Source organism: Rhopilema esculentum, chromosome 13, assembly GCF_057945365.1.
Source record: "Rhopilema esculentum isolate cy_ngs chromosome 13, ASM5794536v1, whole genome shotgun sequence".
NCBI lineage: Eukaryota > Metazoa > Cnidaria > Scyphozoa > Rhizostomeae > Rhizostomatidae > Rhopilema > Rhopilema esculentum.
This window is the reverse complement of record NC_142827.1, coordinates 1,285,960-1,306,246: the sequence shown is the minus strand read 5'-3', so window position 1 is coordinate 1,306,246 and position 20,287 is coordinate 1,285,960. Positions and strand designations below refer to the sequence as shown.

The following is a 20,287-nucleotide window of genomic DNA, read 5'->3' as shown; positions in this document are numbered from 1 at the left end:
CAACGCTGTGTTAAAATCACGATCAAAAGACACAACGTAGGCCAGTTTGGAAATGACCTTGTGAATAAGTTGCCTTTTTCAAACAACAATGATTTCGCCGCAAAGTTCCGCCTCAATTTGGCTGCGAAATATGTCTCATTATTGAGTGCTTTATAATGATTGTCCAGCCGCCTCCACAATACAGATTTTATCCGTAATAAAGTCATTATTTACTTTTTCCTTTGATTCTTTCCTCCTCCTTTATGACTTTTGTCAAAATTTTCTTCGATTTGTTTTTCGTAAGGATGTTTTGAAACCAAGTGAATTTGTGACACTGAAAAACAAACCGAATGTTTTCATTTCCTCTCGTTTTCTCTCATTCATTATACTGCGGCCATGAAGTTATTCATTTGTTTTTCTTTTCTCAGATAAATGTCAAAATTCTTTCCTGATATGATATTACGTCACAATAGAAATATTCCCTGTTAATACTCTTATTTGCAGCACGGGATTTGTACCGATGACTTTTTATATTAACTTGATCCTTCCTATTACGGCGATCAGTTTGATATTACAGATTGCTTGGTTTTTATACCAGGATTTGACCAGGAATCTTCAAATTAATATTCTTACCTTCGATTGTTGATTCACACCAATTTTTCCCATGACACGTCACTTACATATTTTGTAATAAGTGTTTTTCCTCTTGCCGCTGGCATTTCTCTGATTTGATCTTTCTTAGAAATGTGCCCATATTTTACAATGGATTTTCTCTTAAACCTGAAGTAAGGTTGCTTCAGGGTACAATTCCGGTAGCGAAGCTGTTTGCAGGGTTTTCCATCTCCATTCGGCAACTTTCATTATATTGAGTGTTTGCACAAGAAAAAATAAAAAAAATCTTCATTTGACATTTTTTTGCAAAAGCATGAGGGTTTTTATTTTGCCTTTTTTGAATATTGGCTTGTTTTGATCTCCTCTGAAACTTCAGAGGGTACCAATATTTTTTATGTAACACTCAATTGAATATTTCTGAAATTCGGGCTTAGCTATTTGGGATATGTATTTTGTTTAATCACAGCTTTTACTTAGAGCCTTTAATTAATTGTGTACTTCTGAACTTTATTTTTATGCAAAACATTAACTTATACTGTTATTTTGTTCACTGTCGCATTCGTTTCAAACGCACTGCATTCATGTTTTTAATGAAAAATTAACCATTGCCTCATAAAACTCTCCAATTTGGTCAAATTTAGTTGCCCATCCTTTTGTCTATAGGTTTCCCTATACCCAATGCTGTTATAAAGAAACTCTTTTCAAAGAAGGGGTATAATCTCGGCAAGAAGAATAATGAAAATAGTGATTAAACTATATTTTTACAGTTGACAAAAAGAAATAGCTGTGAATAAAATTATCGAATGCCAACTAATAAAAATTTATAGAAAGAAATTATCACTAGGTTTAATGTACAATAAAAATGATTGCTTTTCCCCTCTTTTCCCCTTTCTTAGATAAAACCAAGAAGACTAGATTCCAAACGATCTTACTCTGTAGCACTTAAGAGTTGCTTGCATATAAAAATAATTTTCACTTTAAAAGCGCACATACAAATAAGAATCATCTATCACAATATAGTTTACAACTAGCTCCTTGTCATAAAATTAATTTGATGATTTACGCCACAAGAAGCTTAGTTCAATTGAAAGGAACCTTAAAGAAATGAGTAAAGATGAGCTGATAATTGCCCATTTGGCTGAACACTTCCCCTCATTTCATTGTACCTAGAGAACTTAGTAGAATCGGCTGAAAGGTATTACTTATTTCTTAGAGTCTTTTCCTAAAGATTAGAGCACTGAACAGCAAAAAGGCATGTTTGCAGATTTGGCGTTTTTTATATCGCTTCCAGTCAATTATGTAATGCTGCGCCACGCCAAAATTCCTAATTTTATTTTAGATTCGCTACAGACTGTGACAAAATGGCGTCTAAGATGACACGATAAATACATAAGGAGAACAAAGGCAAAGACAGCGATTCTATACACCATTCTCAATAAAACCATAAATGTGGTTTGGAAATTTTTTTCAGGTTTGCAGACACAATGCATGTTAGATATAAAACCACTACGTGGGCTCGCAAAGAGAACGGCGGAAGCACCACCTTAACTTAGTGCTCCACCCTATGAGATTAACCTGAGCAGCAAATGAAGAACTCTCTACCCTTATTATATTCACGCTTAGTCATTATAGGACAGGAGATTGATTCTGGAACTAATTAGCAAAAGACTTTTAATCATCGTCCATTTGTTGACTCAAGGACTGATAAGCTGGCGTTTGATAAAAAGGAAGGGGACCCCCTGGCCCCCAGCGTATTTTCTACATCATATTTTCCATTTTTTACTTTTGTTTTTGTCGAAGTCGAATCACCGCAGCATATCACAACAATTGAACGCGAATGCTCTTCGGGATTTTGAAGAAATGCTCATGGCATCCATTCAAATCTAATTTTATCATTTTGTATTTTTAATTAGACTATAGCTCTGATGAAGCCCCGTATACCAGAGCGAAATATCAGCCAAAACTGATTTATATGTGTTTGTTGTTGCTCATCCTCGTCACGTTGCGTCGCTACTTATTTACTACTATTTTGTCAATTTTTCGCTGCAAGAATTCCATCGGAGTCCGTCGAGCAGCCTGTCATCGTGGCCTTTTTTTTATCCACACACTCATGATTTTACTAGCACGTTTAAGATGCTAGTTTAGGATAGGTTATATTTGCAGTAGTCATTGAATTAGCTACAATGTTTTATATCTTTTACCTTGACGATTAATAGTAGCTTAACTGATCGCTTATAGTGAAACAGGACCGAAACGTCAAAACACTGGCAATAACTTTCATTCATCCCCATTTTTTTGCTTATCTTTTATATCATGCTATGATATGTTATCTTTGCCTCCATACTTCATATGTTGTTTGGAAGTATGAGAGCTGTATGTTTGATTTTGTGATGTTTTTCTTAATTTCAGTACTTTTGCTCAATACTACGGAGAAGTTGATGTTGCAAGAAAAAGGACAGAATAAAACCGGTAGAGGGAATTCATGTTTGATGAAACTCCACGTAATCAAAAATCTGCTATCTTAATAGGCAAATTACAGCGACTAAAGGGCTGATTAAACAAGCTACATTATGTTCAAATTCATTTATAACCATTATAAATAGGCGAATATCAATATTTTGTACAAAGGCATCCGTAATATAAAATTTACAACAAACAGCTAAAAAACTACGAACTCTACTTGACAAAATTACAAAATTTACTACCAAGCCAGAATGTGCATAAGTTATAAATTGTGGAACCAAATGCTGGTGAGAGCAGGACGAATGTTCCAGTCGGCGAGGTTTGACAGTTGTCCAACGAAATCGTTAATGATTAGCTTTGATGAAGCATACGAGAGTATGCGCAAGTGACACAGTGGTACTGCAGATTGGGTGTTAAAAGCATTCAGTTATAAACTCTAGTCGCAGCCAGCAACTTTAAGGGATAGCTCTCCGTGAGAACTGCATGATTTGCAAGGCGAGCGGCCTCTTTAGAGGACCTATGTATGGTCTTTGCGAGCCAGACTGCAGACTGGGGATCAGTGGATTACAAATGGCGACCGTCTCCGTAGATACGTTATTCGCTTACACCACTAATAGTGCTGCAAATGTTATGTGAGCATAGTTTGTCGATTCGTGGAATTAACTATTAGTAAAAAGAACTGGCAGGAAGGTTAGGAACTCCTTTATCTAAATTGTTGCTTCTAAGCGGTTTGGTATCTGAGATAATTGATGGAGAAAAGGGGAAAGTAATACTGAGTCACTTATAGGCGGGGATATGCGGTGAAACGCTTGCAGTTATTGTGTAGGTATCTGGATAAGAGCATAATTCACGAGGGCTTGGTGTCTTAACACTCTTATTGTCAGCAAACCCTGTGTTAACCCTGGGCAATGCAAGTTGAGACAACTAATAGCATTCAAGTGGGGGGTGAACTACTAGAGATTTTCCTTCATTCTGGTTGGAAGGTTGGAGACAATAGTGCAATCCTAGGAGAAATGTGGCCAAGGTTAAGCATCTAAGCTTGGTGTAGGAGACAAACGGCGAGACAGAATACCGACAGACTTAATTTCGCTGAGCGGATACTCTGAGCAACTCTCTCAGTTTGCAGATTATTTGTAAAATCAATATTGGTTTTGAGAACCTCCTCTCAATATTTGCTTGAAATGGAGTAGCGTCTTTTTGTGTTCCCACGATCCCTTCCTTAAATTTGATCTAAGGCAAGCTCAAATTTCAACCATATTAATTAACCATTCCACAAACCAAGAAGCCCGAGAGCATCTGAGGAATTTGTATATCTGGTTCCTTCCCTAGGGTTTCCAGTTCCAGGCGGTGTTCAAGGCGAAAAAAATACCTAGGGCTAGAGTTTGGGATGGATTTTGACCAAAGGGGGTGGGGCGTAACTTAAAACACAAAAAATCAAAGATGAATGTTCTCTTTCACTTACACCTTTTGAAGGTTAACTGAGCTTAGAGAAAAAAGATTGAGGTTCTACATCTCTCTGGGAAAAATTTCGAGACCCACCTAAGATCTCCTCTCTTCCAAATAGAAGCTCCTCTCTAAATAATTCCAAAAATAGGGCACAGCCAACGTACCACGCAAAAAAAACAAAAACTATCGATATACACTATTTTGCTTAAGGTTTCTTATACGACTGTTCTGAAAAAGCTTTGCATTCTTTACTTAAAACTTTTGCCATCGAATTCTAAAACGATTTGCAACAAAGACTGTCCATTATACATTATATAGACCTGCTACATAAGAAAACATATCCCAAATAATTTAGAAATTTCAGCTTAGCAGCAAGGGTGTAGTATTCAGAGGAGCTCTGAATTCAGGCTGGTTTAGCGCCCAATTATGGCATCAAAAAAGCTAGCACTAATGCAGAACGCATACTACACCTTGGTTTGTGCTAGCCTGAAAATGATCCTGTGCCTTCTGCTTTTCTTTTATGCGCTTATACTTGACATTACTCAACTCGTTGTCCCAAGTTCATAACTTTCTATTAACAACACATGCTCATAATTGCTCCATCTGACTGTCCAAAACTGCTTGTTCGGTATTAACGGAACGCAGAAGGACCATATACCAGTAGACCTTGTCACTGAAACTCTGATGTAAAATTTTCAAGGATTCACTTTCTGCTGGGAAGTATCTAGAAAGAGTACTTCATGTATGTTTCTCCAAACTTCTGAGACGAAGAATCACATTGTTGCTGAAGACGACATTTCAGTTTTTCTAGATTCGTCCGTAACCACCTGTTGCAGGCATATTGTGATGCCATGAATAGGGGTTAGTTTGCTGTAAGTCTACATGGTTGTATGGTACCTCGTTTTGATACTGCATATTGTCGGCCTCTTGATAACTTCCCGAGTTCATCATGTAAAAATTATTGTTTATTGGCGTAGCCGGATGATTCGTGTTTGAAGGAGCAAGGCTCGGATGGGGTGGTGAAAAATGCATTGGTTGGTTATCGATATTTGGCGGGAAATTGAAGGAGCTCATCTGGCTGCTTCCGTAACTGTGGATATAATTGTTGTTTGTTGCATTCAAGCTGTTATTATTATTGTTGTTGTTGTTGTTATTCCCTTTGTGATATTGGTAGGGACTGAATCGTTGCTGTCTCTCGTGGTATGAGACTGCTGGCGTCATTTGCATGCTGGAATCAGAATAAACGCTGGTCAGCTTTGCATTTGACAAACGATTGATGCGGGCTGGCTGAGACTGATGTTGCATAGGCGGTGGGTAATTAGTTTGCCGCCAAGAAGTTGCTGCATTGTGAGCACCAGCTCGGAGCATTGTTGAGTGCGTTATTATGCTCTGGCTTGTGCTTTCCAAGTATTGCTCAAATTCGCCAACATCAATATCAGAGACAGCAATGAACTCTCTCGGCACATCAGGACCAGAAACGTCCCTGCTACTATTCTTGTTGCTAGGTAGTTCCTCCTTGATCCCCATTTCTGGCCTGCAGTGTTCTGGACTCACTGGCTCGAGTTTTGGATGTACAGCTCCATTTTGCACGCCATTCTGTAGCAGACAACATCTGTTACTCGACATAGGGCTGCCAGTGGGCGAAGCGGCACTTTCATCGTTGCTTAATGGTGAGAACTGCCACGGAACCGGCTTCGGGCTCTGTCCGTCAGGGCTGATGACATCTCCAAGTGTTGGACTACTCCCTTCTGGAGTCATGCATGGGGTAAGGTCGTGGTTTGTATCGAAACTGCTCGCGCTTGCAAGACTGCTGAGGCTTTTGCTCTTTGATCCAAGGTCAACCTGTTCCCCCTTGATCACCCGCAACAGATCGCTGGCTGTTATCTCTGGTTCGCTACTGTCGCTCCCACCCTTCATGTTCTTCTTTCTGCGCGGCTGGTACTTATAATCAGGGTGTTCTTTCTTGTGCTTCAGTCGCAGTCTCTCCGCCTCTTCAACAAATGGCTTTTTCTCCCCTTCGCTCAGCATCCTCCACAGCTTTCCCAGTGTTTTTGACAGTTCAGCATTATGGAGATGTGGGTACTGGTCCGCTAGCTTTCGCCTTGCTGCTTGGGCCCAGACCATAAACGCATTCATCGGGCGTTTCACATGAGGCTTGTTCTTGGACGTTGCACCTGTCCGGACTGGCATAGGCACCAGTGCCAAATCGTATCCTGAAAGCAAGTAATTTCTTTTTAATTTTTGCAGATACTTTTAAATGTCAAGCAATGCATATCAAACTTTGCATACCAATTTTATAATGAAACTGGTTAGACAGCTCAAAATAATGATTGTGTTAGTGAATAAAACTGGTTGAGATATCGGTTGGAACAATTTCCTTGGTTATCTAACATTGCAATACCCTTATCTAGTTAGCATTTATCCCAGGTTTCCTGTCTCAGTTATGACTAAATTCATTGCCAGATGTAAAAAGTTAGTCTGTACATTCTTTGGCAGACATTGTATCCATTTAAACCATAGAGGCAGTTTCGGTTTCATACCATTTAAACTCGGACATTCTACATACTTATTCTTCCTGTCTTCTGCCCAATCGTGAGAATATTTATTATCAGAAGAAAGAGGAAACCCAAGTACAAGACGAAAAAAGTAAAACCTTTTACGAATTGACTGCGATATGGTATAATTTGATATACATACATATAAGGGACAACATTTATACTTTACTACTTTCTGTCAAGGAATAAAGGTATACAAGTATTCAAAAACATCGTAAAATATATTATGAAGCCTTTTTCCGCTCGGTTTAATTTTAGAATCAGTGAAAAACAGGAAGTGGCTATTATCATCAGCGAGCATAAATGCTAATTTTGGGTTAGGAAAGCTTTCTGTCCTTCTTCCAGCACCCTCTCAAAAATGGTAAACTGTTTTAATCCTAAAGAAAACAGGGGAAACAGAGGTTCATGAGCACGGAGGGTGGCATCATCTAGCAGGAAAGTTTAGGCCCGACGAATAGTTTTAATAAAAAGTAAATTCTATTGTTCCTTTTAAAGTAAACAGCAAAATTGAATAGTGAGGACTTGCGAATCACTTCGTGCGCAATGGACAAATTCCGCCGCATCGAAGTATCAAACGTCAACATCCTTATGAAACAATTTTCCGTGGCTTATTTTTAAAAACATAACGGTACGGAGTTTTTCTTTTGTTCACTTGGTATTGTGAGGTAATTTCCCTGTTGATTGAAAATATCCTCCATCTGCAGTCAGATACTGAAAAGGTGGATCTGCAAACGCCTTGTTTTTCAGTCAATGTCCTCAGGCTTTGTTGTCATCTTTTCTCTCGGGTTGTTCAAGACATTGCTGTAAGTCTTTGTAAAGACCCACATGGACTATATTCTCGAACATTCTTAATATAAAACTTATTTCATATTTCCTTACTCGTATCTTTCTGCAGTTCTGAAGCTATTTAATGTCAAGCTTGACGCCAAAGGCTTCCATAAGTCAACAAGGGATCTTAAATGTCTTCATTCGAAGTTCCTGCCCTTAATAATACACTGCAATATTTTCTAAGTCCATCTAGAAATGCCTTCGTGCAGTTGAAATTCGAAGACAATTCCTTCACAAAACCACTGTGCGGATGTTATTACGCCGATTTATAATCGCTTGTTGGCATGCTCCGTTAACAATTTTGTATATGTTTTATTTACAATTTTTTACCTTTTGCCATGTTTTATTTACAATTTTGTACCAATTACTATGTGCCATTACAATTAAGTATGCTTTTGTTTACTATGCACCGTTTACTGTGTACTGTTAACCTTGTACCATTGTACAATGTACAGATTTATTATGTACAATCTATCATGAAATGTTTTTCATATACCATTTGCCTTTGTACCATTTCACGATAAACTATTTATCATTTACTTTACAAATATTTAACCAATATAATTTATGTGCAGGAGTAGCGGCAATTAACTGTCATCTTTTCGATCCAAATGCCTAAAGGGATGGTACACTTGAGAGAGAAAATTGGATACGAACTTTCATAGGCCCGTTACATTTAGCAGTTAATTACAAAGACCACTTGCTCAAATCCTCGCTTATGGCTGGAAAGATAATTTGATGTCGTTGATGCGAAAAATCTGGAAGTTTAAAGATGTGCTATAAAATCTCAAACCGCCTCTTGGTCAAATTTGATCAACATCTTTACTGTTTTGCAGACAAAGACTACGATCTCATAACGGTGGTTGATAGCTTATAGTCTTTTTTACTTCAGTACAAATCAAGAAAGGCGGGAACGTCTCTTCAAGTTTGTTCCCAGCTGATGAAATCCGCGATCTTACGATGAATACGGTTGAGTAAGCACCACAATTTAATTCCTTTACTTAACATAATCCGATAGACACAATTCCCGGTCAGTGTCGGTTTAATACTGTGGGTAAACTTCTGGGAGAAGTAAAATCCCAATCTAAGCTCACCGCTCAGGCAATTTTCATATGCTCAATTGGTCTTCGAATTGAAATACTGGCTTAATTTGCGAAGCGCCAAGGATCACTTCAATCTAGTTTCGTCCCCTAATAAGAGTTCTTCCTGGGTAAACTACGAATATCGCTTTTCAGAACTTACCGCTAACGTGTATTTATGCATTCAAATCAAAGTTTGGTAGATTATTTCCCATTTATGTTGACTTTTTACAAAATATCACGATTATATGATTATATACTCAATCTAGCTTCGTTTCGTTTCAACAAGGAACTTTATATTACTAAAATTTTAGCGTTGATTTGAGAAATACAGCCGGAACTTGGTGAATTTTGGATGAATTGATTGAAATTTTATAGAATTGCGGCTTTCATTTGGCAAGACATCATGATCTGCCCGCCATTTTGTTTTTCGCTTTGTTGAATATACTCTCTAGAGACATCAATTTGATTCTACGCGCCATTCCTTAGGGAACACGGAAAACGTCGTCACTTTGAGATGTCTCGTCCAAACGTAACTTGGAATATTGCTTGGATGGCCTTACCGACTGCTTCTCGTCCTACTAAGCTTTATTTGTCAAAAGATACATATCAAGACAGAGCCTAAAGTCTCGCTGAGGATGAAGAGTTTTCGATATTTTGAAGGGAAGGTGAGCGCGGAAACTTTTTGTGAAACACGACTTTGTTCGTTGGCAGTTCCCGCGTATCGGGAGCTTAGCTATCGTTAAATTTTCCTTAGCTGAAAAGACTCCTTTAAAGTCACATTTTAAAATGTAGCAACGTAGGCAAACATTGATTCATTCAAACTATTGTTAAGTCCACTATAAATACAGGCATGTAAACATAACGGTCCGGTTTTTTATATTTTTTTCAATGTTTAACATCCTATGTGTGTTCAGACCATTGTTTACGCCGTATCGTGTTTGGCTGTACAAATGTGCGCTTGTGAGAACAATTCAATTATAGCTCTACCTACTTCAGATTTTGGTATAAATTAAATATAACGGTTCCGTTATTTAGTTTGCCATCAATTGGTTAGGGAAACGTGCATGGAATTTCAATCGTTATCTTTGATCTAAACATTGGTCGGGTGTAAAATAGCAAAACCAACTCGGTACATTCGAAGCAGTCTGTGTAAACCCTAAAGATTCACGAACACCACGTAATAGAGCAACAAGTTGTCCTAGGCAGTTGATTTTTCTAATAAAAAATTATATGTTTTTGTACTGTGTTTTTGTACTGTGTGTAAATTGAATAATTGTTTCTTGAATAATTTCATATTTCTTTCAAGTAGCATTGACCGAGAAAAAGCTATTATGTTACTCTTTGAGCTGTATAAGCGATAAATTAGGACAAACCAGTGCTATAAATAACAAAGCACCCTGTGAAATAAATATCAACAACAGATTTGGTATGTGTTGATGCTTAATTTCTAGCATTTCAGCCTCCCATTCGTCTTGCTGGCTAGAGGGATAGTGACTGTTACTCTTACGATAAATATAAACCATTTAACAGCACCCCTTAAATTATATGATAGCATTGAAATGATCTTTAATCCTTATTTCATGACTTACAACGATGTCTCAGCTCAAACTCGAACCGCAAAATCAAAAGCTCTGTATTTCTGCTTTTGAAGCTGAATCTGTGTATTCGATTAGGTTGAGCAAGCAACCCCTGAATTTCAGAAGTCTGCTTCTCTTGTAGGTGTCGAGAAAATTAACGAATGGTTACGACCGCTACTTAATTCTCTGAGTGTTGTGGTATTGGGTTCAGCCACAAAATACCCAATCAATTGGTAAGTCTACATTCTGCAAAACCCATATTTATTCGTTATATTTGAAAATCTTTTCTATTCATATAAACAATTATATGCTTTCAAGCGTGTTTATTTACACGGAGGTATGTTTCTGTGTATTTTATCGACGGGAATTTTTCCAGGAAATCGACTTCTTGACACATCGACATGATGCCGAAAGTTATGCAAGTGCTTCACAAGGGCATGCAGATATTTTGGAAACTAGATTACTCTCGCTATAATAACTGATGTAGTTTACCCATCCTTTTACTTGGAATGAGCCAAAAATAGGGGCTAGGCGCGAACAAAAAACAGCAACACAATAAAAGCTATCATTTAGCTTGAAGGCAGTTATACATGAAGGCACCAATAACTTGAGATGCTGGGGGTTGTGATGGTATGGCTTTGCTATAATCCTATTTCAAGGTGCCAAAACATTATGAAATTCCTGCGTACAGAGGAGATGTAGCTTTGTGTAGTAAGAGGCCGAGACACGTCGTTATATCCCACACTCTTTACGTGGAAACCTGCGTGTTTTGGAACTTCAAATCGGTTAGGTTATGGTACTGTGCCCACGAAAACATTGCTAAATTGTGGCTCATTCTGACTTTTGTTGTCGATTTGAAACTGCAGAAAATCGACAAATGATTGGAACAGTTTTGTTCAGTTATCTGATGTGAGAGGGGGTTTAGTAGGGAATAAATTTGCCTGGTAATAGCAGATTTCATTTGTTTTTATTTGTCATCAAATTACGTTTTCAAACTAGATGCAAGGGTACCAAATTGTTATACCTTTAAATCGAATGAGAAAGATAGGGAGGATAAATTACATAGTTATATTCAAGGCGAAGTTCCGTCATGAAATCTTATCCTTTAAAATTCCTTAAATTAAAAAAATATTGACAATTAGAATAACCTATATTCTTCCTAGAGTAATGTAGGCAGTTTTCAGCCCCTAGCTGGCAAATCACTTGGATCACAGAACAGAAGTCAAAAAGGTTTTTGCAGGCAGCAGATATAAACTATTTCGAAGTAAAGATTTAAATTAAGTTTTCATAATTTTACTTTATATCGCTACTATAAACAAAATTTTGAATACTCATGGTTTTCCGATCGCAGTTAGAGAATTTATCAATTATATCCGTAAGACAACTCATTAAAAATTCAATTTCCGGTTCTCAGAGGAACCTTAAAAACTCTTTCTATCACGCCGGTTCTGCGAACAGAAAAAGGAATGGCTGTATATAAGTTAGGGGATGATCGTATCCAACTGCTTACGACACAGGGCACGAGAACCGTGTATTCAAAATCGTTATGGTTTACGGTATGATGCTTTTGAAATGCACCGTTTCAATCATTAACGCAAGATTAGAAGGTTTTGTGAAATTCAATTTTCTAAAGCCAAGCGTAATCTCGATAGAGTCTTGAACGTAAAGGAAACGAAGCGTGAACATGAAAGTGGATCTATGAAGAAATATGAAAATTGTATTGCGGACTAACCTTCCAATACGTTGGTCACAGCTTTGCTTATGTTTGTTTTGAAATCATGTCCCTCAGTGCGAGTTTCAGCCTCAAACTCTTCTTGGCCATCTCGTTCCACAGTATTCATCGTCATGACAGAAAATTCAATTTTCTCCACTGCAAAATATTGCAAAATTTAATTATTCCCTTTAAAATGTGGGAATGCTCATCCGTTATTCCAAGCGGTTATATTATTTAATTTTGTACACGCCGATGGTGTAGAACGCTATCTGTTCTCACCAGGCAGTCACTCCACATACGGCCCTGCGCACGTCCTTACAGAAACGCTAGTGTTTTACTCTCTTTACTCTCTGACATAGCCAACCTTATATTATACTGACGTGATCATGAGCCTATTATTTGACACCTAAAAGCCGAACGTCCACTCTCGCCTCTGATTGGTTAACTTGCTACGGCCCGTTGCTTTTTCTCTCAGGGCATGCACGGGGGTCGTGTGAAGCATGAGTAATGGTTCTTTAGATTCATGCAACTGCACGAGCTAAAACTCTGGAACCGAATTTGTTTTACCAATAGAAATATAAGATTTTCTAATAGATGAATGAATTGGCAAGAAAGGAGTAGGGGAAATCACAACGCTAGGATCACTTAGCACAATGCGATTTGAGTGTAGATATTTCACACCTTAGCCCGCAATTCTTGAACATCTTTCGGATCCTAGAAATATTATTTGCTTAGAAAAACGATTTCAGCATCAAAAACATAAATTCTACGAACTCTACCCACGAAATGTCTTAGGACCTTATCGAAATTTGTCGCTGGCTTTGTTTTTTAATCGATCGCTTTGCTCCGTTTCGCTGTTCTGTATGTCAATTTGCAGTTTAAATCTCCAAGGTAATATTGTTTAATTCCTAAGCCATAACGTTGAACGTATTAATCCTGAATCTACGTTAGCAAAGCGATAATGTATTTGTTTCTAATGCAAAGAAGTCGAGATTTAGTTTATCTAGACCGATTTTCAGTCTTTTTATACTGTCGCCTTTGCACAAGAGTTGCTGTTATCAGGGAAGGAATCGGATGAATCAAGGTTAATCAGCCTCTCAGACGATGAATCACTTTCTTTTACAACAATCGACTCCATTTCCACACTTTTTAGGATGTATTATATTCAGGAGATGATCCTCCTTTTATAACTGATAAGAATCACCAATCTTTACCTGGAAATTAAGTGGTGGTTTCGTCAGAGAAAATGCAAAGGGGCAAAAGATGGGGCGTGAATGAAATTCTGGTTATGGGTACCTCGGGGGAAAAACTATTTCGAACTAGACTTTTTCTTTCTAAAATTTTCCATAAACTTTCTAAATTTTTTGCAAGGAAGTAAATGTCTTAAGAATATTCATGTTTTGAACTTTGGAGGAAACAAGCTACCTGAAAACTCGTCTGTGTTTCTGAGGCATTAAACGAGGTAGCAAAAATTGTTAGGAGATCAAAACCGTTTGAAATTTGTTGCAGTTTGCTGTTCTGTTTATTATTTGACTAGATGAGGTGGATATTTTAAGTTTTAAATTGAAAGAAATTCAAAATTCTGTTTTGATATCGGATTCAGTCTCCCAGTGGCCTTTAAAAGTTTCTTTGATAAATAATACCAAAACCAACATCGCAGCACCCTACCCCAACCCCACCTGTGTTCTCTGTTACCTTGCCACCCGGACTGAAGAGCAGCGTTGCAACAGTCAGTATGATGCAGTTTGCAGCTGCGGGTTCAATGCCATACTCAGGGCAAATGCTTGCTTAATTCAGATTTTTGGTAGTTCATCCTATTATCTCATTATGTAGTTGTGTTCTTTTAATTCTACATAAGGGCCCTAACAGTCCAAACTTTAATATATCTGAATTTTTTTCAAGACAGTGATCTCATGCTTCAGTAACCTCATCTTTTGGCAAACCGGTTCCTGAACTAACAACATAACTAATTCTTTATTTACACAGCTCTTTCACCTAATCCCAAGCCCAAATCCATTTGGAGCTTTTTCACTTTGCATGGAGAAATTGAAAAGGAAATTATAATTTACTGTCTGATGTGCCAAAACAATGTCTCGGACGTCCGGAAATAAAGGGGGGAGGGGGGAGGATAAGCGAGAAAATGGTCAATCTTTGACCCTCGTCTCCTGACTCCCAGCGAAGGCCATTCCAAATGTTTGTAAAAACCATATCATTTACAACAAATCTCTTTGGTTTCAAAGTATGAATGATTTTATTAGTCACGCTCACAAACCCTCCCTGTATCTGGTTTTGTTTCGGAAACGATTTCAATGAAAAGGGTTGTACATAAAATGTAATTCGAGGCGTCTACCAGAGGCAGAGCATCAAGTTTCTTGCCAACATCTATACTATTTTTTAAGTTCATTGTTTGTTCTTAACCAAGAAGTAAAAACATTATGAATTAAGTAGGCATATATTCACCATTGATGGATGAGTAGAAATACATTTTCCCCTTAGTATCAACAAGAATACTTGCATCTTCATATCTGATTAAAAATTTTTTGACTCAAGAGATTTAGACTTATTTTCTTCCGAATATTTTTCATGCTATGGGGTTGCCTTTTGCTGTACAGCAATATAAGGAAGGTGCGTATAAGGCAGCGCTCACAAGAGAAACTTTGGAATGGTTTTTTTTGTAACTATTCTCAAAATTTCTGGTCAACTAGTCGGTCACACTAGTCGTTTGAAACCGTTCCATATCGCATCGTACTACGAAGGCGCGAAAAAACGAACTTTAGGGCCTAAACGAACTTTCAAACGATTCCACTCGTTTATAGGAGAACTTTGCGCAATGGTTCCAAAATCCCAATGGAACCTTTTCTAGGTGATACCGCTTCGCTAGATCTTTCAGTTTCTTTCAGGACATTGTCGATGGATCCCGTGGAACGGCAGCCCCAACCGTGCCGGTCTGAGCATAGCTCCAAATGAAATCGGCCCGTGTCAACGCAGCCTTAAGGGTTCTAAATCTACAAAATGGTTAAGGTATGGAATAGTAAAATCATATAAGATTGACATTATAAGTCTTGTTGGTGCGCAAGATGTTGTTTAGTGTCGTCAAAAAATTTTCAGGATTTTTAGTTGTTTCACACAACCTATTTGCATTGCTGCTAGTAATTGCTTGTCGTCTATTTGTCGAATTCAATGTTACCTTCATTACACCTTACATTGCCAAACTAAGAAACTACATCATCTAAAGTCAACAAAACTGTAACGTAAAAAAGATACATAGAAGTAGTGATCTTTTCTACTCGAGACGTCCTCTCTGACAAGCTGTAATTGTCAGAACTTGAAAAATGCATTAGAATTTGGTCTCTAACATTCTATATTTTCCCTTTGTCTTATACGTATACAGAGGTGCCGTCCTGAAGAGTTAGGAAGAAGGGCTTTGCTGTAGGCAAATTCAAGAGACCATATCCATGACCACACCCTTACCACACCCAATATACTTGCATTTGCGTTTACCCCCCTTCCGTTGTGTGTAGAAATCATTGAAGTCGATGACACAAAAGACTATTAAGAAAATGCTCATTAATGAGAAATCTATAGTCTAATCAAGGGTTGCCAACACAGAATTCGTCCACTTGTTAAAGGGGGGCTGAGCCCGGCCCCCCAAAATCTCTCTGACTTTTAACAAGGGAGGCCGAGCACAACCCCCCCCCATTTCAACAGCATCACTGCTTATATAACAATTCTCTTAGAATTGATCTTATATGATAAACTACATAACCTAAACTACTGCGCTAAACACCGATGATATTCCAATTAGAAATCAAATGTAAATCAAAAGTCTTCCTCAATATTTGAAAGTGCTTTTGAAATGAAATGAGAAGCGATGCATAGCTTTTCTCGATTTCAATTCCTTCTGTATTAGTTGAAGACATTTTGGCATTGTTTACTTGCATCAACTTCATTGAGTGTCCTAGGAAAATAGACAAGGAAACAAGAATATGATTCAAACGACTCTTAGAATTTGTGGCCAGCCTCGAGCATAAACTGCTTAACGGATGATCAGATCTTTATTTGTGGTTTGCATCCTCTTTTTCAATCGAATCCGTGACCAGGTACCAAGGCTGTTCCACATAATAGCCAATAGAGAGGTCGACAATAGATCTGTGGCTGCCCAAAAACCAGAGTCGACAAACCGTTCCAGTAGCGTCAAGCTTGTCGCACCAAACCTTTATGCTTCAGATCTTATGTCCATCAATTACTGTCTTCTATTAACTAAGTTTGATTTGATTTTGCTTCATTTGATGCACCACAGTGTCATAGTTGTGTTTTTGTCATGACAGTGTATTTGTATCTGCATAGAAACGCAGGCTGGTGTTGTCATGGGGGCGTTGGGAACAAGACAGAGCCAACCAGGTTCAATGCTCTCCGCAAGGTAAAGATTTTCACATAGAATGACGTTATCCTCCCACAAAACAAAATGATTTGTGTTGGAGGCTGTAACAAGATATTGAGAGATTTGAGATGAACCGGCGCTTCTTTTGGTATTTAAGAAAACGTGATTTGAAGGAGGCAGATGGTCGCCCCTGGATACCACGAGGAGTAATAGAAATGTTGTGGCAAGAAATAGTTTTCTTTCCAGCTCAAACAAGTCCTAAACCTAGCAAAAATCCAGGTTTTGGAAACAACAATTTGTACCTTTTATTCCAAGAATAGAAGTTTGATAAAAGTAGTAGACGAGTGTTGCCTTATTTCAAACCTAGTTTACTATTTTCGTGTGGAACTTTTATTGATTCGGAAGAGGAAGATAGAAAATCAATATAGTTTAGCTTGAACAATTGGAAATTTTGAATAATCACGTCTAATGACATTACTGAGATGAATAAGTGATGTCAGACTCTGTTTAGTGAGGCAAATAAGAAGATTATGAACAATATGAAATATACATTGGAATTGTCATTTTCTGTTTTACCGGTTTTGTCACATTGTTTAGTGCTCGATACCGTATATGCAGAGCTGTACACCCGTTGGTTTATAGATCAGGACGGTTCTAAGCTGCGACTCGGAGTTTTACGTGTAATTGGGTCATCAGGCAACTGGTAAACTATTCTCACTGCGAGTCATCAAGTTTATGTCCCTGCAGTAGGTATAAGATATGTGTAACATAAGCGTACACACACGCAGATTAATGAACAGCATAATAAAAGACAAAATCTACTTTTCAGGTTGAGTAATTTTGCGTAACATTCCTGTTATAAAAACCATAAAAAATTCAAATTTTCGATGTCATGAACAGAGCGTGGCAGCGCGGTGTCTCTTACGGCAGTTTATGGAGTCAGATTAATGCATTAACTTTTGAGATAAAACTTTGATCTACTTTCTGGTGTTAGTTTCTTAGTTTTGGCTTATCCTCCCAGAATGCAAAGAAGTTTTAACCCATGGGTCATATAACATATGACTGGCTTAGGACACTTTCAAATAAACATCAACCTGACGCTTACCCCAAATGCCGAACTTGTGTTAATACTCCTCTAGAAACATAACGATAACTTTACTGTAGTTGTGTTTATAAGCCTGAGTTTGAAAATTTGACAGTTACTTTGTACCAGAATGGCAATTTGCTTATCTTTGTTATTCTATAAGTCAAGGCTGCTTTTCCGCAGTAATATTTTAAGTATAAACATATTCATACCATTCTGCTTATATAAACGATATTTATAACTTTTTATATGCATGCAGAATTGTGTTGTTCAATTTCTTTCCTTGTAGTGGTACCACTGATTTTCAAGTGTCATAGATCTAAGATTGAAATTGTATGATATAAATGGAAACGTAGAAGATGATGAATAACTATATTGTTATGAATAACTGCACGTATAAAGACATTTCAGAAAAACATTTCTCTTAGTTGAACCGGTTGAACTCTGAAAGGTCGTATTTTGTCTTTATTGGAAATTTCAGTAAAATTTCAGTGAAAAATGACAGGGATGCCCGTTAAATAAACTGAGACAAATGTGATTTTTGAGGTAAAGAAAGCTTAGAAAGGTTTTGGAAAATCGATGACGTCATAGTTGATTACGTCATCGCAGCTTTCAATCTTTAATCGAGCGCCCTCATTTCCAACCAAACTTCCGACAGAAGATTGTTGCAGTGAGTGGTCAGAAAAAGCATCACATAAATTTGCAAACAACCACTCAACTTCAAAGTAAAGATGTAGAATTAAGTTTATGTTCCTTCAAATTTTCTCCGGAAATTTCAACTTAGAAGTCTTTGCTGTTGAATTATGAATGAAGAACCAGTGTTGGTGCTGTTTTTCTTTACAACTTTTTACGCCTCTAATACAAACATTTGTCATCCAGGATTAAAGCAGTCCTTATGACTCATCGCATTATCCTTGTTTTGTGGCACACCATTCAATCATTTCTAGGTCCTTGTAGAAAAAAACATGAAAGGGCGGCTCTGGGAGAGATCACGACTTTTGATTGCAAGGACCGTTATCTGGTCAAGTGCCGCGTATGATTTCATTTCGTTATTTGATACCACTCAATGTTACAACCTTTGTGGTCTGAAGTAGAAACGCCCTTTAGGACATACATGGTGTCCGTGGTTTCATGTGAAATTTTGTCATCAAGTTGTGACACAAGTTTCGATTCCCAGACATGAAAGCGTTTTCAAGCATGCCCTTTTCATTTAGAGCCATTAACCTGTTTCATAGTGTACCAAAGTGAAATTATTGAATTTTTACTGTCTCTCGTCACGTAAGACCTAACTGGGGTAACAAAACTTCAAAATAGGCCTATTAAGCAAAACCAAATAGATTGATTGCTTGAACAATTAATTTAATGCCTTCAGATTTTATGCTTGATAGAAATTTAGATATTTTTTCAAGGTTTTACTTCACCAAGAACTTACTTTTCAACCTGACAGAAGATATTTTTCAGTTGACAGTCTTTCGTTATGTGACGTGTTTTTTGTCTTTTTCGTTGTCTGACCAGTGGCGTAACACACGGTGTGCACCTTCAAGTAAAAAACCAAGGGCCCCCAAGCATTAAGGCTCTAAAGGGGCCCCCAAGAAGTTTCTCGCACTTTAAAGAAGATAACAAGAAGAAAATAACAAATATTCAAAATCTAATTTATTTCCTCAATGAAGCAGTTTAACAATATTAATCTAGACATGCTTTCTAATGCACTTTAAAGACGCATCTGTCTTTGCTGAAGAAAATCCGGGAAAAGCTTAGATTGAGATCGTAGAAAATATCTTAGTTAACATAATTTATCTTCATAACTTGACTCAAATTTTGTTAAGTAAAGGGGCCCCGAAACACCATTTACAATAAGGGCCCCATACAGCTCCGTTCCACCACTGTTTCTGACGTCCAGTTTGTGGCAATGTTGACTTCTTTCAGAAGTCTAACGAGAATAGAAGATCACGAGCAGATTATAAGCTTTCAAAGCCTCTGACGACCTAGTTAAAGAAAGTGCACTTGCTCAAAATGGCGGAGCTTTTAATGTTCTTATGAACATTTACTAAGATTACAGGCACTTCTAATGGTAATTACACTCCAAGTAACTTCCTATATGTTGCAACCCTGCAGACATGAGTTAGTAAACCTTGAAGGGTGAGGTTAAAAGGATGCCATTGAGCACCTGATCATTTGTGTGAGGCCCTAAACATGACACTTTCTTAGTTACTGTGCTCAATCCATGCATCGCACCTTGTGTGAAGTTTTGCTTGCTTTGCCTGGGAACTATCGGGAATCTCCAAATGCAAAAGCAAACATGATTACATTCAAGGTCTTGCAACGGTTTTTCCCACCAATCCAAACGTTGTTGAAGAGTTAATCGATTTTGGCCACAGTGATCACGTGATGACAGATTAGAGGTTTTCAACTCTAATATGTCTTCATCTCACAGGCTCTGTTTGATACTTGATATGATCTGAACATTACGTAATGTTATCGGATACAACATTAAAGAGCTGTCCAGGTTCTGTATGCAAACAGAGTCTCCAGCAAGACGGTACATCTTCCTTATTCTCACCGTAAG

The 20,287-nt window shown here is 37.7% G+C and overlaps 1 protein-coding gene and 1 long non-coding RNA gene across 5 annotated transcripts in view; one reads left to right on the top strand and one right to left on the bottom strand.

Moving 5' to 3' along the window:
* Nucleotides 1-3,052: 3,052 nt before the first annotated feature.
* Nucleotides 3,053-20,287, bottom strand: part of LOC135691617 (uncharacterized) — a 67,083-nt gene continuing 49,848 nt past the window's right edge. Inside the window, exons 3-4 of the mRNA XM_065209536.2 lie at nucleotides 12,275-12,412; nucleotides 3,053-6,713 (exon numbers count right to left, since the gene is read on the bottom strand). Of these exons, the coding sequence (XP_065065608.1) occupies nucleotides 5,308-6,713; nucleotides 12,275-12,389 (1,521 nt within the window). The 5' untranslated portion in view covers nucleotides 12,390-12,412 and the 3' untranslated portion in view covers nucleotides 3,053-5,307. The remainder of the gene's footprint in view (nucleotides 6,714-12,274; nucleotides 12,413-20,287) is intronic.
* LOC135691621 (uncharacterized) overlaps nucleotides 6,688-20,287 on the top strand; it is an 83,715-nt gene continuing 70,115 nt past the window's right edge. Inside the window, exons 1-2 of one of the 4 annotated variants that reach the window (XR_010516767.2) lie at nucleotides 6,688-8,857; nucleotides 9,452-10,775. This is a non-coding gene — a long non-coding RNA (uncharacterized LOC135691621). Of the gene's footprint in view, nucleotides 10,776-19,535; nucleotides 20,283-20,287 lie in introns of those variants that run through there. The other 3 variants (XR_010516766.2, XR_010516765.2, XR_016144536.1) reach the window with 3 other exon arrangements.